The sequence below is a fragment of the Barbus barbus genome (genome assembly GCF_936440315.1).
Source record: "Barbus barbus genome assembly, chromosome: 7".
Lineage (NCBI taxonomy): Eukaryota > Metazoa > Chordata > Actinopteri > Cypriniformes > Cyprinidae > Barbus > Barbus barbus.
The window spans coordinates 1,236,334-1,253,494 of NC_136735.1; the positions used below are offsets into that span (position 1 = coordinate 1,236,334).

The window sequence follows — 17,161 nt, forward strand, 5'->3', positions numbered from 1 at the left end:
ACACTATCTGAGTTTTTATTCACCAAAGTCAATGATATCTCACAAAGCAAGCCACAGACACAAAGACGTCAGCAGTCAAAGTTTATTAGCCATTGATGAACATACAGGAAATAATCTGATTAATTGATCTGGGATGAATTATTGCACTGAAATACTACTGTACATCCGTTCTGGAGGTTTAATGACATTCACTAGGAGAGTAAATATGTGTTTGATGAACATGAGATTCAGGCTGCTGTTTGTGGGATGAAGATTTCACCAAAAGATCATCGTGTCCTGTGAGACCTGAAGGAGGAAACCAAGACATTCAGATCAAACGCTGACACACGTCTGGGTCGAGTGTGTGTGTGTGTGTGTTACCTGTTCAGTGTGTGTCCGGAGTGTGTTCCTCTCCGCAGACCGGATCTCCCTCCACCACGTACCACACCTCATTATGCCTGTTCAGCAGCTTCAGAGGACTAAAACACAGTTAAATCAACGACACTGACACAAAAACTGATCAAGTTAGCAATTAATGTATAAAGATTTCCTTGAAAAAAGTCATAGTAAAAATAGAAATAAATTTGTCATGAAACTAATTTTTACTTCTGTAATCTGAAAACGTTCTTTGGAATAACATGCGGCAAAGAATCAGACAAGACCACAACAAACATGAATTAAGATAGTAGAACTGTTTTGCTCTTTTTTTAAAATTTATAATCATTTTAATTACCATGCAACTTCTTTAAAAAATAAAGTAGTAGAAATAAAAAGTTGCCATGAGAAACCGCCGATTCAAAAGGAAAAAATATTGCAGGAGGACTGGTAACGTGAACTAAAATCTTGTTTCAGAATAATAATTAACATAAGAATAATAATAAATTTTACACAAAGTGCCAAAAGCTTTCCCAAGTTTTGTACCATTCTGTTAAGTAAAAAAAAAAAAAAAAAAAAGGAAAATTTTTCAGAGAAAAAAGCGGAGCCCCTAATGGGACATGGTGGTGGAAAAAACTGGGGGTTGAGAGGAAAACATTTAGTTCACGTACACCTGAGAAACTAGTCGTTCTCTTGTAAAACCAGCTGAGTTCAGACGGTTTGCGTTACAGCTTGCAGTGGTTCATACAGCTCCGTATGTTCACAATAGAGTTTTAGTTTGAACTTGGACTCAAGTATAAAGAAACACAGTCAGTGCTTAGTTCTCAGTTTCTCAATGGTAGTGTAAAAAGCAGCTTCTTTACCCTGTCAAAATCAGCTCTGTTTTTAGTCCATGTTGCTTTAAATGCTAATGAGCTCTGCTGGCCCCGCCCCTCTCTTCTGTGGGGTGAGGAGCAGACTGTAAACTTCTAAACTAGCACGTTATTAGGACAGGTGATTTGCAAAGATTCATCAAAAACCCTTATACTCACTTCTTCTGTAGGTGAGGCTGGATCACGAATGATTCGCGCGAACAGATGCAGTTAGGCAGATCAGTGCATTCACTTCAGAGCGAAAGTAACGTTAATCCTCTGCATCTTCAGCGGCTCAGATGTCTGGACTAACTGAAGACTGCTATATTCATTATTACATCCAATAACAAAACACCTCAATCACTTAATCTGAGACTCTTGGCTTCCCCTGCACTGGAGGCGGACTGTTCTCAGCTCACTCAGGGCGGGGCTAAGGTAAGATGGCCTTGTCAATCAACTATCGTGGGAGGGGCCTGTGCAGAACTACGTCATTCTGACAGAGCTCTCAGAACAGCCCGATTTGAGAGAGTATTTTAAATAGGGATTGAAAAAAAACACTGGGTGGATTTTCATCATTATAGGATGGATGTGTACACACACTTCCAACACACATTTATATTCAAACAACTAGTAAAGTGAATTTTGCATCCGATGACCCCTTTAAAGTAGGCTAATGAACGAAGACGGTGATTTAAAAATACCAAATCAGAACAGAACGTGCAGTTTCACGTGTGTTCTCCCCGCAGACAAAACTCTTAGTACATAGTGTATATTTTTTCAATAAAATGTAAAATATGGGCTTTTTATTGCTGTTTTTTTATATTAAGCGCGATTTCTATGGGGGAGAAAACGCTTAACGTGCAATTCAGCTCATATTTTGGGCTCATCTGCTTGCATGTACACAATACATATTTTTAAAACATAATATAGCATATTTGGTCATTTTATCATCTTCATTAAGCCCTGTTAGGCGTTTTACGAACCACTGCAAGCTGTATATCAGTGGTTCTTAATCTTTTTTACTCCAAGGCCCCCCTCCTCAATATTTCAAGCCTTCTAAACGAATGATTCACAATGTGTGTGTGTGTGTGTGTGTGTGTGTGTGTGTGTGTTCACCTGTCGTAGCCCACAGTGTAGTGGTGGGTGTGGTTAAAGTGGGCGTGGGCTCTCAGCAGGGCTCTGCTCAGCAGGTGGGCGTGGAGTCGGGAGGTGATTGACAGCATCCAGCCGCCGTAACTCCTCACATACACATCCATGTCGGGCATGTCAGAGAAATACAGCTATGGGTTTTTACATATCAATTTGAAAACAAAACAAAAAACATTAAATAATAGAAATGCTAAAATAAAAATAATCATGCTAAGATTTTAAACTACTAAAAACTATGTATATTAAAATATGTAAAAATATTACATATTGATCAAAATATTAAAATCATAATATTAATATTATATATAAATGAGAAAACAAAAATCTAAAAAAATAAATACTACAAAATAAATATAAATACAATAGCATTATTATATAATAAATACCACAGTAAAAATATTTAATATTAATATTGAATATTTTTTATTTTAGTATTCAAAATATAATTATAATTAAATTTTTAATTGAACACTAAAACAATAAAATATTAATATAACTACTACAATAAAATATTGACATTTAATATTAAATTAAAATATATTTTTAAAATATATATCAAATAGAAAATATATATTCTTTAATAGTAAACAGAAAACAAATCACAGCTTTACACAATCATACATTTAGTTTAATGCTGTTGTTGTATTGTATTAGTTGTGTGTAGTTTTATCTTGGTTTGTTCACATTTTTTATTTTAATATTGTATTTTTTAATAGTTTGTAGTGGTTTGGGGGCTCTGACCTTGTCGTTGGTGGGAGTGGGCGGATGCTCCTGATAGGCTGATGGAAGCAGGAAGCTGAGCGTGTAGATCGCCGGTTCCCACATCTTCACTTCCTCTGGGACTTCAACGAGCACCGGAGCCGTCATCTCAAAGCTCACACCTACACACACACACACATTGGTTTTTGTGGTTTATGGGGACTCTCCATTGGCGCAATGGTTTTTATTCTGTACAAACCGTATTTTCTACACCAACCCTACAGCTAAACCTACCCACAAGAAACTTTCTGCATTTTTACTTTCTCAAAAAACCATATGATTTATAAGCCTTTGAATCACAGGGCCAATGAAAATGTCCTCACAAATCACCTTCTCGTTGTAATACCCATGTCATTATACACACACACAGAGCTTGGTGGTGTTTATGATGTCACAAACCCTCTTCATTCTCTCCAGAGATATAATGATAGAGGCGTCTGAAGGCCATAGCGGCTCCGACCCCGAGGAAATACGCCTCAGCGTCTGTAGAGACCCACCGTGTGGCTGAGTAACGACGAACCTGCAAACACACTCCCGTTATAAACCACACCAACACTTCAGCTCGCTCACACACACACACACACACACACACACACCTCGTACTCGTCCGTCCGGCAGAGCAGATCGAACTGAAGACATTCTCTAGACTCACTGCAGAAGCTGCTGGACGAGTTACTGGGGCTGCGTCACACACAAAACACACAGGTTACTGTCCCTCTGTGGTCACCAGAGGGTTAATAATGAGGTGTAATATCTGACCCCACACTGCTGACGGCCAGAGAGCCCAGAAACAGCAGAGACAGCAGCGTCACGCAGAGCACACGCCTGAGGAGACACACAGAAACCATACACAGCTGATTCTGCTACATACAGACACGCCAGGAATGACTCAGACTCCAGACGTAATGTTTGATATCGTTTACTAGCGATGCAGGACACTACAGCTCATGTGAGGATAGCAATATCTGACCCTGGAGCACAAAAGCAGTCATGAGTAACACAGGTATATCTGTAGCAATAGTCAACAATACATTGTATGGGTCAAAATTATACATTTCTCTTTTATGACAAAAATCATTAGGATATTAAGATCATGTTCCATCAAGATATTTAGTAAATTTCCTACCGTAAATATATCAAAACGTCATTTTTGATTAGTAATATGCATTGCTAAGAACTTCATTTGAACAACTTTAAAGGAGATTTTCTCAATATTTAGATTTTTTTGCTCCCTCAGATTCCAGATTTTCTAATAGTTGTATCTCAGACAAATATTGTCCGATCCTAACAAACCATACATCAATGGAGAGATTATTTATTCAGATGATGTATAAATCTCAATTAAAATAATACATAAAAAAATAAATAACACTTATGACTGCTTTTGTGGTCCAGGGTCACAAATAAAGTAAAGTGTGACATATTATACCCCAAATTCTAATGACAAGTACTACATCTTTGTAATCTGATTGCATTATAATCTCTGTGCTGTATATGAATATAATGCAATACTATTAAACTGCATGACTCTCTCCTGAGGAACCGAACACTGGACCCCATAAGCACTGGCATTTCCCAAAATATCATGTTTCACTGAAGCAAGAAACTCGAATGCATTCATTATTAAACTAATGCACAATAAATAAGAAGGGAATTGAATTCTGCGGTCAGTGTCCCAGCAAAGATGCTCCTGTACAGATCTCTAATGGGACAGAGCATATGGTTTTATAGACGGGTAATTATAAATATTGTATCCTAAACAAACATTTTATACCATATTTTACAAACGAAGAAGTCACCAAAAATAGGTTTTGGGAGATTTGTCAGGTTTAGCTCAATTCTGACTACATTGGTCACAATATGGTTAAGTAACGTTACACACACACCTTAAAGTGTCCCCTGCCGCACTGCGGAGGGACTTAAACAGCCCCAGCGAGCTCTTAAAATATGAATATTCATCTCAAATATCATCATGCACAGACAACTCCATCATACAGGATTATTAAAGATGCAGGAAAAACTTTAATATCTAAGGAAAACTGCTCACTCGAGCTCCTACAGTTACAACAATCCTCTAAACGCGTTCACGTGTTTGTGTCACAATACAAAAGAATACTTTTACTTACATCGTGGTTTATTTGCGACTCGATGAAGCGAGGAGGATCACATCAGCACCGGAGCGCGTTCACGAGCCTGCCTGCGCGCGGGCGCGTTCACTGGAGGACGGGGGCGCGCGCTGAAGCGGTAAACATACAAACTCTTTTCCCTCACATAACACACGAGTCGATATTTGAGTCATTTGATTTATTTCAAACTTGAACACAATTAGCAATATAAACCAGCAATTAATCAAGCAGGAAAAGTTTATTTCTCTGACAGTATTGTGGAAATATTAGCCAGTTTAAAAGCACTGAGGAGGAAACTGGAGAGGTTTCAAATCTAAACTGCTGCCAAGCTTCCCGCGCTTTCAGTGCTGGACCGTTATTTTTAACCGTCGCGATGCAGCTGTCAGGGACAATTACAGAGTAGATGAAGCCATGAGCAAAATATAACAAAATAAAGCACAACCTTTTTCAAAGAAGCAAAAGATAGAAATGGTTATTGGTGTGCCGCATCACTGATAATGTTGTTTTAGGAACCTCTCAGCTTCCTCAGGACAGAACATAAGCATTAACAGTCATGACCGCGGCGGGGCGCTTCAAAGAAATTTACAACACCAGAAAAACTTTAATAAAAATCTTAAATATATCCATCTGGAAAAAAAAGGAACAACACGTTGCGTTTGGTGATGAACTTTCCCTAAATCTTTAGCTTACCTGGCGACGGTGTCACGATAACCAACCGGTCTTATCTGTTACAGTGCGCCGTATTTACGCTAGACTCCAGATTCTGTTAGAGAAGAATCACTTCCTGCCGTCAGATCAATAATTAACAGAAAAAAACATGATATACAAACAACAGCATCAAACTGCTTCGCTTAAATAATAAAAGACATGAGGAAATAAAAGAAGGCTAAAATCAAACAAATCAAATTATCGTCACATATCCAGTATAATGATTTTACATCTTTGGAATTAAGGAATAAATGAGCGAACAAATGAACGGATAAAGCAGAGCGACCACATCATTACTGTAAACCAAAGCAAGAGATCCAGTCCGTGTCACCGTCGTCCCGAGGTCTGTATGGGAAAATCAGCTCGTTCGCTCACGGACATCGTGCCTCCTGCGCTTTATTCTCACACGTTTTTTTTTTCCATTTCGTTTTTTTTCACTTGCATAGTGAGTCTGTGGTACTGTGACAGCAACCTCAGGAAGGGGAGGAGTTTGAGAGTCCAGGCTCCGCCCTCTTTGATATGACACTCACAACGCAACCTCTCTCTGTCGCTCTCGGCCGTTAGACGTTTTCTTCACCTTGTGGATGCCCTCCAGCACTCCCGATTCGGTTATACTGTGTGCGAGAAAAACGATATCACACACTGAGCCTCTCACAGCGAGAGAGAGAGAGAAAGAGAGAGACCTACACTTCATCCATCTCCAGGTCCTCCTCGTCCTGAGGCAGCTGTAGATATGGGTTATTTGATGCCGGTCGGAACTTGAATCCAGTCAAGACGAAGAAGATCAGAGTAGAAACCTCTATTAAAAACTACAAACACAAGGAGAGGAAAAAACGAAACTTCTGGTTAGGGCTGAGTCTGAATGATTTTCAAAAACGCCATCTACGTATCTTATGTCATTATGTTATGTTGAAGCAGGGTTAGTGTGGTTACCTCCTGACCCCACTGCCACTGGAACGACATCGTGATCTTCAGCAGTATCGCGATGATCCGCGTGAAGTAGATATAACACACGATCTGAGGACAGAGAAACAGCTTTCAGTTGTCCACCTTTGAGAAATGATCTTATCCTAGATAAAGATGAATGTCTCACCATCACATAGTAATGTCTGAAGAGCTTTAACTTCTCCAGGTTCATGGCAGCTGCACGAGAACGCACACAAACACTGTGTATTTAGAAACAGACACACACGAACAACATCTGTATAGCTATACCGATAAATATAAGACTACTATACCGATAAATATAACAATAATTATACAGATAACTGTAACGATAACTGATAACTATAAAAGATAATTACACTTATAAATTAAAAATTACTACAAAAACAATTATACCGATTACTATAACTGACTATAAAGATAATTACATTCATAACTACAACAACAATCAACAATAATAATCAATAACTATAAAGATAATTAAAGTGATAACTATAAAGATAACAATAACTATACCGATAATTCTACTAATATATATATAACTATAACAATAATTACACTGGTAACTGTAGCGATAACTGACAATTACTATACCGATAATTATACAGATAATTGTAACGATAACTAATAACTATAAAGATAATTACACTGACAACTACAACCAACAATAATTACACCGAAAATTATAAAGATAATTAAACTGACATGTATTAAGGTAACAATAACTATTAAAGATAATTATACCAATAAGTATAATGATATCAATAACTATAAGAGTAATTGGTTACACTTTATTTTAAGGTGTCCTTGTTACAGTGTAATTATACTGATTAATATTAACTACATGTACTTACTATATGGTTAATATTAGGGTTACTTTAATTATGCAAAATTAATTATTATAATAGCGAGTGCATGTAACGTGTAACAAGGACACCTTAAAATAAAGTGTTACCGAGTAATTATACTAATAACTATTAAAGACAATTTTACTGATAACTATAATGATATTTATAGTGATAACTGTGACAGTTAACAACTATAAAGATAACCATAGCAATAACCGATAACTGTAAAAGATAATTATATTATGACAACCTATAAACTGTGATATAAAGATAGCTTTAACAATACCTACAGCACTAACTATATAGCGCTAATCAAAGCAATAGAATTGTTCCTGTGTCGTTATTGTTTACTATTAGAGATAGATCAGTTATTAAAACTGTATGTTATAGTTATCGTCCTCGGGGTGAATGGGTCTTTACGACACACACAGTTCCTGTCAAACACACCTTTGCCGTCCGTGTTGGAAGCCTCCTGCAGGTGTCGGATGGACCTGTTAGACACAGAATCAGAAACACATCAGATAACAGTAATTATCAGCAGATGCAGAGCCTGACGCAGCGATACGCACCAGACGACAGGGAACAGCACGGCTCCGCAGCAGATGAGGTCCACCAGGAACAGGATCTCCCTCCAGAGAGTGTATTCACTCGAGCCCTCCTCCGTCTCCTCGATGATGATATAGGACACGTTAGCCAGAACCTGCAACACACCGGCATCAGTCGCAGAGAATATCTCATCAGAAACACGAGTTCAAACACACACACACACACACCTGCAGAGGAATGACGATCATGAAGATCTTCTTCTCTTTGTCCGACAGGATGTATTTAACAAAGGCGAAGCCGGTGCCGATGAGAGCCAGCGTGATGAACAGAAGAGCCCCCTTCAGCCTGACACACAAACACTGTGATTCTGAGACCATCCGCATTGAAAAACACAAGAAACGAGATACTGAGATCGAGAAACAGAGGGAAAGTGAAGGTGAGATACGCACAGGTGTGTGATGTAGTACATGACGGCCCAGCCTTCAATAGGATGACCTTCAGAGTTGATGAAGTGATAGTTGATCTGAGCACAAGACACACAAACACTTGTGAGTCCTTCACAATAACACCAGCAACATGTTTCAAGACACCTCGGAACAAATATAATTAAATATTGTCTGTTTATATGTAAATATACACTGAATTATTTTTTTATTTATATCCAAGTACATATCTAAGTAAATGTAAATATTGCAGTTAACATTGGTGTTTATTACTATTTTTGTTATACTGGGTCCGATATACAAAAATGATTCCATATTCTTCCCTGTGTAGTGTGTACATTTAGTGGAAATAAATATATATATATATATAAATAAATAAATGGAGTATCAAGAGCATCACAGAACAATCTTCTTCTTAAGAAAATTAAGATAAATTCCAAGAAGTTGGTTAGTTAGTTTTTATTACAAACACAAAATAAAACCAAATAAACACAAAAACACACAACTTGTTGGTAAGCATGTCCTATTGCAATTCTTCAAAAACGCTTCAGTTCTCAAATATTTTCTTGAGAGACAAGTTCAAGGTTACCACGGTCAAAATTTAAGTTATTTATGAAGCTTTTTAAGAACATTATTTCCAGGAATTACTCGTTAAATTTCAGTTAAGTTTTCTTTAGAAGAATCTTAAGAAAAAAAAGAAAAATAACACTTTACAAAAAAAGGTCCTATTATGTTAGTTAATAAATTATATAACATTAATAAATACTGCAACAATTTTATTGCTCATTGTTATTTAATTTCTTTGTTAATGTTCATAAATTAAAATACAGATGTGCATTTTAGCTTTTGATTGAACTATTTTAACTTCTGACTTTAATGAATTAGTAAACATTAATAACTTTAAAATTAACATTAAGTGAAATGACATACTGCCAAGTATGGTGACCCATACTCGGAATTCGTGCTCTGCATTTAACCCATCCAACGTGCACACACACACACAGCAGTGAACACACCGTGAACACACACACACACACCCGGAGCAGTGGGTAGTCATTTATGCTGCGGCGCCCGGGGAGCAGTTGAGGGTTCGGTGTCTTGCTCAAGGGCACCTCAGTAGAGATCGACCGATATATCGATTTACCGATATTTTTCCCGATATTTAAGCATTTTTCCATAATCGAATATCGGTTTTGTAATATCGGATTCCCCGATAAACACCGCCATCGTGTGGACGTTTTCAGAATTGCGCGCAGGATCGCAATTGCAGCGCATCTGAGGGGAGTCAAGACAGCAATGGCGTGCAGGTACTTGATTTGCTGTAGTTAGTAAACTATTTAATATTACAGGCAGTAATGCACAAATTAGATGTATTACATAAATGCCTGATGTATAGTTTAAATGCAACTTGGCTCTAAGAAATATGATAAATAAGATACTCTGTCAAGCCCTGTCCCTATAAAGATAGGCTATAACTTTGCCTGAAATAACACAGCCATGAATTAGCACATGGTGGAAATAAAAGCCCTGAATTTAATTCTCTCTGTGGTCTATTAGTCTCGTGAAGTCGGAGTCACATAGATAATCCGTCAAGTCCTCTCCCAATAAAGACGTAACTTTGCATGAATTAAATAATACAGCCATGAATGATTGCATGTTGGAAAGAAAAGCATTGAATGTAATTCTCTCTCTGTGGTCTATATGCTCATCATTAGTCTCGTGAAGCCGCTTTCATATTGCAGTTCACTCAGCGGTTGATGCTCAAGAAATGCTCAGCACGGCCACCGCATGTAACTTTTAACAAGATTCACTTTTTTGAAGCACCCTAAATTGTATTAACACTTACTATATAACCATTATTTCATTTATAAACATCTAAATTAATACAGCTCTATGGAAATTAATAATTTATTATCTCCGCGATCGATCGCAGTTTGAGTAGCCTATAGTTCTGTGTAAATGCATAGATAAACCGCGCTGTCAGCAGCATAATTTAGAGCATGCCAGTTGAGAAATGCAATAAAATACAATGCTTGTTATATTCCAATATTCCAGAGAATATTATTCCGTGAATTAACATTATCCAGTGAATTATTCTTCACTCTTTAGCCTATTAAACAGCTTATAAACCTACTAAAACTGTAGTTAAAAATGAAGTTGATATGACTCCTTTCCTTTATTTTCTCCATTTGAAAACATTAGACTTTCTATGTTCATTTTGCTTACTGCTAATATTAGTGTTGCTGCTAAAGCTTTTTATAAATAAAATGTTTTTTATTGTTGTAATACGAAGATTAAATTGAACATGACAGGGCTCTAGACTGCGACCAAAATGGTAATTGTTTGCGAGTTAAAATTTGACGTGGCCGCATTTGTACGAGTGCCAGGTCTGCGCTGCTCCAAAGCGTCTGCTTCATACAGCGCGCGCTGCCAGCCGCAGCACATTATAGCAGGAGTCAGATTCCACTGATCACGTGAAGAGAGGTGCTTTCAGCGCGAGCGCTTCAGTAGAGCCTGGTTTATACTCGCCGCGTCAGCACGAGCGTGAAGGTGCGCGTCGCGGATGGAGTGCAATGGATGGATTTGTTTTCAAACTAAAGTAAAAGACCGCTTCTTAAACCAGAGAAGGTGAACGTGGTGGTATTCTTGTAGAAAAAAACATGCAAGTCATGTCAGCTACAGCCAGTTTAGTTTTACTTTTCTTTTTGTTTTCGTTTTGAGAAGCTTGTTATCTTTGCTGTTTACCTCAGGTTATGCTATGGAGGCTTTCCTTAATTAAAAAAATATATATATTAATATTTATTTACTTCCTCAGAGTTTGCTAAACATTCTGTAATATACTAGGTATATAGTACAGCATGTGGTGTGTCCTGTGCCATGCCTCGTCTTATTCGTTTTTGTTGATAAATGTTATGTAAGAGTTTATCATTGTCAACGTATACTGTTTTATTGTTGTTGCGCTTTTTAATTAAGAATAACAATGAATCCATCTTTTGTTTTAGTCTTAAAAAGTTAAAGGTGTATAGATATAAGCAAAACAGACAATGATCTTTTCTTGTAAAATGTGACACCAAGATCGCAAATTTGAAAGTAAAAAGCGCACGAAAAAAGGAATTCCTGTTCACAAAATTTAAATCACAAATAATACAGATGAAAAAGAACGAGTTGAATGTTGAAAACTTTCGTTACCATATAACTATAAACTATGATAAAAGTTCATCAGCATGCATTGATTAATCAAATGTTGTAGCAAAAACAAAAAATAAATTGCAACCAAATTATGTGCTCGTGCGCAAAAGTGAGATCAGTGGGAAGAATGAGTCTAGAGCCCTGCATGAAAGACTGCTAATTCTCAAAACATTTTTTGTTAAGATGACTGAAAGGAGGAAAAACCAAAGTGAAGTATGGACTTACTTCACGCAGTCATTTATTTACTTTATAACAGTAAATAAATATCGGTTATACATATCGGTTATCGGGCACATAGACATGCAAATAATTGGTATCGGTTATAAAAAATCAATATTGGTCGATCACTACACCTCAGTCGTGGTATTGAGGGTGGAGAGAGCACTGGACATTCACTCCCCCCACCTACAATCCCTGCTGGCCGGGGACTCGAACCCACAACCTTTGGATTACGAGTCCGACTCTCTAACCATTAGGCCACGACTTCCCCAGATTAATGCCTTCGAAAAAGCCTTTGAAATATTCTTCATTGTTAGTTATGAAATGAAACCTTACAGTAAAGTTTAATAACAACAGAAAAACAACAAAATTACTAAATAAAAATGAAAACAATCTAAAAATGTAATCATTATTATTAGACACTATGAAAGTATGTCAGTGATGGTAAAAGCGCAGTGAGTGTGATCAGTGTTGTACTCACGCTGTGAAACAGCAGAGACACGGCTTTAGTGTACGCCAGCGCCGCCATCAGCCAGTGGATCTTAAACACGCTGTACCTGTCAAACACACACACACCATGAGTGCCAGCAGCTTCACTCGCAGCGACAGGCCCGTGAGTGTGTGTGTGTGTGTGTGTGTACCTGTACTTGAGCAGCGTGTATGTCCAGACCACGGCGGCGGCAAAGAAGACGGCAGCCATTGAGATGTAGAGGCGCGGCAGGGGAATCTCAGACGCTGACAGATAACCGCTGGGATTCTTCTCTGTGATCTCCACCTAACACACACACACACTCAGTTTGATGCTGGTCATGTGAGACGGTCAGATGCAGTCTGCAGCACTTACGTGGAGAGAATACGGACTCTGCATCCTGGTGTCGAGGCAGTTGTGGAAGTCCAGGTTGTAGAGGCCCTGCGAGCTCGCGCTCATCATGAGACGAAACTGAGAGCGGGAGAAAAAGCAGACGGGAGAGGTTGATATCCCTCACTGGTCTGTGTGTGTGAAACACAGTGTGTGTGTGTGTGTGTGTGTGTGTGTGTGTGTGTGATGGCACTCACGCTGAAGTTGTAGGAATCGCCGTGTTGCTGCAGCTCCAGCCGCTTCCCGTCCAAACTCTCCACCTGATGGGAACACGGTTCAAAAAAACAACAACAGCTGCTCATGAAGGGTCACAAATCACCAGACTACCTTCTCTGCACATCACTGAAGACAAATGTTAGCATCCGTTAATATTAACTGTTGGAGAAAACTGGTTAACTTTCAGCTTCTGTTTAAAACCTACATCATGTTGATGACACCGTTTGTGACGTGGCAAAGGACGATAGTACTTCGATGACGCATCGGTGTCTAATAAATTATTCATGAGACTGTGTTTTCATCGTATAAGAAGACGCTATGACAGCCACTTCAGACGGTACATTAACTGAGAGAAACATTCATGGATCGAAGGAGAGTGTTTGTTTTGGCTTTGTAAGAGTTCGGCTCAAACGCGATTAGTGAGTGTAACTGGTTTTTACAGATACTTGACGCAACCAATCAAAAGGCTTATATAAACGCTGCCAAATAAGCCTGAAACGTTACTAACAGCGTGTTCATATATATATGTCAAAGCCATAAATCTAAACAAGTTGTGTTCCAAATTTGAGGTTGATATCTCAAGTGAGTTTTCAGTAAGATTGTTTGGGCGCAGTACCAAATCTTCCCCAATAGATGCCAGCAAAACTCTGATTTGTGATTTACAGTAGTCTCTCTAGAACACACACACTTTTTTTTTTAAACGCATACAAAGCACACTCAGACATCTATACCAACACACCCACACAATTATAGCTGCATTATTTATCCAACTGGCTCTATAATATGCAGAAGCAGAAAACAGGAATAAAGAGAGTATTTGCTTCATAGACCAAACCTGAAAAATGGCACCATCTGGTAACAAATAGTAAAAAATTTAATTTTAAAACCTTGCCAACGGAATGAAAGTGTATTCACAAAACTTGCATCATTTTACAGTTAAACGGCACTGCGGTTAAAAACAGCAGTTTTAATGGGTTTCAAAGGGAACATTTTTGTCCTTAAGGTCCTGAGGGGAACTATTTTTGAACCTAGTGTAAAATAAATGTATTAAAGGAAATGGGGATGAAATGGTAAAATTCCAATAAAAATACACACCCGAGCCAAAATGTACGCATGCTGGCAATAACACAGGCAAAATTATTAAAAAACAAACCTGAAAAGGCCAAAAATGTCCAAAAGGTGACACAAGGGTTAAGAATGATGTTTAGCAAACACACACACAGGTACCTTCTGGCTGACAGCAGGCGTCACTTTGGCCTTATCTTGTGAACTTTCTTCCGGTTTTGTTGTCTTATCAACACTCGGCTCTTTTGGCGTCACATCCTCTGCAGTTTCTCTTTTGGTCCTCGCTGAGAAACACAGACACCATCAGCAGCCATCAAACACACTCTCACACACTTCAGAGCCACGGCACTTGTTTTACCTTTCTCTCCATCCGGCGTCGTCTTCGGCTTCAGTCTGGACACCAGTGTGATGTTAGAATGGCCAAAGTGCTTCACTTGGACGCTGCACACACAGTCAGTCACAGTCAATCACATTGGTATTCCCAATCAGCCACATCAACAGTTATGATCACAGTCACAGTAGGTAACACTTTATTTTCAGGTGTCCTTGTTACAAACGTTACATGTACTTACTATTATAACAACAATAAATCATGCATAATTACATGCAAGTAACCCTAACCATATAGTAAGTACAGGTGCAATAACCTTACGTTTATTTAACACCCCTAAAACATTTTTTATTCTATTCCTATTTTATTTTATCTATAGCACACCTGTGTATACAATGTATTCTTTTTTTGGGTGGTTTATTTATATTTATACATGTGTATTTTATTCTCATCTTATTGTTATTATCTCTATGTTATGAACTGGAAGCTTGTGACACTAAAACATACTTGGCAATAAAGCGCTTTCTGACTTCTGATGTAGTTAATTAATATTAATCAGTAGTTAAATGTATAATTACACTAACAAGGACACCTTAAAATAAATTGTAACAAATTACTCTTGTTATCCTTATACACACTGGTATAGTTATCTGTACATTTATCTTTATAGCTACCTTTATACTTATCTCTATAGTTATTGTTGGTCATCGTAACAGTTATCAGTGTAACTAAAGGTAAAGCGTAACCTCACAGTAACAATGTATGTCAGATGTCTTGCTTTATTCAGCCAGTGTTGGAGAAAATGTTTCCTAAATATGAGCATTGGGTAAGGAGAGCAACAGCTGAGGTGTGTTCCTCCTCATCGCTGGACTGGACTCACCTGAGGTCTTTGGTGTCGATGATGAAGAGGATGAGCTCTTCGTCACTCTTACTCTTCGTCAGCTTGCACTGCTCCACCTCCTCCGCCTGTGGAGCCACAAACACAAGCGTCAGGAGGACGAGGACGAACAGAGAACAGAGAGAGAAGTGTGGCAGACACTCACGGTGTAGAAGATGCCGCTCACGCGAGACCGCGCCAAACTGAAGCCCACCTGCAACACAGAACCACAGCATCTGACCAGTGACTGACACACACACACACACACACACACACACACACACACACACACAGATGGACGGCTTACCTTCCCAGAGTTACTCTTATCCTGCGGCAGCTTCAGAGACACGAGATGGACGTCCAGAGTGCCGTCCTCAAAATAACCGAACGAGTTCAGGTGGACCAGAAACCGCGTCTCATTCTGAGAGAGATGGGAAAGAGAGCCGCTCAGCAGGTAATAGCTACCTTCTTTAAGAACAGATGCAAATGTGAATTCATGAATTATTCCGTTTACGAGTCAGTCATTACACAAGTGAAATAAATGACATAAAACATCAGGGAAGTAAAACAAACGTGACTCTGGAGCACAAAACCTGTCATAAGGGTCAATATTTGGATTTCCACATCATCTGAAGCTGAATAAATGATCTTTCCATTGGTGTATGGTTTGTTAGGATCGGACAATATTTGTCTGAGATACAACTATTAGAAAATCTGGAATCTGAGGGAGCAAAAAAATCTAAATATTGAGAAAATCTCCTTTAAAGTTGTTCAAATGAAGTTCTTAGCAATGCATATTACTAAGTTTTGATATATTTATGGTAGGAAAGCTAGTAAATATCATATAATGCATTGCTGGCTATTACTATAAATATACCCAGCGACTTCAGACTGGTTTTGTGCTGCAGGCTCACACATGCTTAAATAAAAGAGATAAATGATCATATAAACTAAATGAATGCTATAGTGTAAATAAGTGCAATAAATCTGATCCATAAATACATGAATAGGCTACTTCTGTGAATAACAGTCATTACATACATGACATCAATCATTAACTAAGAGAAATAAATGACATAATTAATCATTTAATCTAAAATGAATAATTACAGGGGCACAGGAGACGAATCATATCACATGTGAAGCAAGCTTAAACAAGGGAGATAATAACTTACATCATTTAATGGATAATGAATCTTTATTTAAGATAAAAGAGCTGAATCATCAGATCCGAGAAATAAAGGAGACAACTGATGAGAGAAGCTGAGTAAATGAGAAGTTAACCCGTGTTTGCTCAGAGATGATGAGGAGCAGTGTTTCTACCTTGAGTTTGAGCTGGTGTATCCTCGCGCTGCTGTCCGACACTGACATGATGAAGATCAGCACACTCACCACAGCCTTCATCATCCTCCTGCGATCAAACTCTCTATAATCTGTCTGTCTGTCTGCCACAGGATCCACTCTCGCTCCTCTGATCTCCAGCTGCTTTCCAAACTCTTCCGGCTTCACTTCCGGGACGCGTGAGCGCAAACACGTCACCAGAGAGCGCGACACAGCGCCCCTGCTGGCGGGAGGACACGGCTGCTGCTGCTGCTTCCGTGTTCTGCTCCATGCCAAAAAACCCGGATTGTGTTCCCCTATTGCTGTGCTTTATTTATTTATTTAATTCCCTATCA

General features: G+C 38.4%; 2 protein-coding genes across 4 annotated transcripts; both read right to left on the reverse strand.

Moving 5' to 3' along the window:
- Nucleotides 1-69: 69 nt before the first annotated feature.
- LOC306872947 (heme-binding protein 2-like) lies at nt 70-5,574 on the reverse strand. Its single transcript, XM_079421906.1, has 8 exons — nt 5,240-5,574; nt 3,873-3,938; nt 3,710-3,794; nt 3,513-3,633; nt 3,096-3,235; nt 2,322-2,485; nt 361-458; nt 70-285 (listed from the first exon to the last, which is right to left on the reverse strand). Coding segments are annotated over exons 1-7 (672 nt in total). The 5' UTR covers nt 5,242-5,574; the 3' UTR covers nt 70-285; nt 361-364.
- LOC306872904 (protein GPR108-like) lies at nt 4,018-17,001 on the reverse strand (the record flags this gene model as incomplete). Of its 3 annotated transcripts, none has more annotated exons than XM_079421824.1 (18): nt 16,809-17,001; nt 15,793-15,906; nt 15,652-15,699; nt 15,489-15,574; nt 14,636-14,718; nt 14,440-14,561; nt 13,194-13,256; nt 12,982-13,077; nt 12,779-12,912; nt 12,619-12,694; nt 8,736-8,809; nt 8,514-8,631; nt 8,310-8,440; nt 8,188-8,231; nt 7,041-7,090; nt 6,881-6,964; nt 6,635-6,756; nt 4,018-6,561 (listed from the first exon to the last, which is right to left on the reverse strand). In XM_079421824.1, the coding sequence occupies exons 1-18, from the start codon at nt 16,890-16,892 to the stop codon at nt 6,474-6,476; spliced, it is 1,617 nt and encodes a 538-aa protein (XP_079277950.1). In that variant the 5' UTR covers nt 16,893-17,001. The 3 variants fall into 3 exon arrangements, 2 of the variants coding, with proteins under 2 accessions (XP_079277950.1, XP_079277951.1); XR_013784436.1 differs by having other exon boundaries at nt 5,406-6,561; nt 7,041-7,113; nt 16,809-16,992; XM_079421825.1 differs by lacking the exon at nt 4,018-6,561 and having other exon boundaries at nt 6,631-6,756; nt 16,809-16,995.
- Between the last annotated feature and the right edge of the window lie 160 nt (nt 17,002-17,161).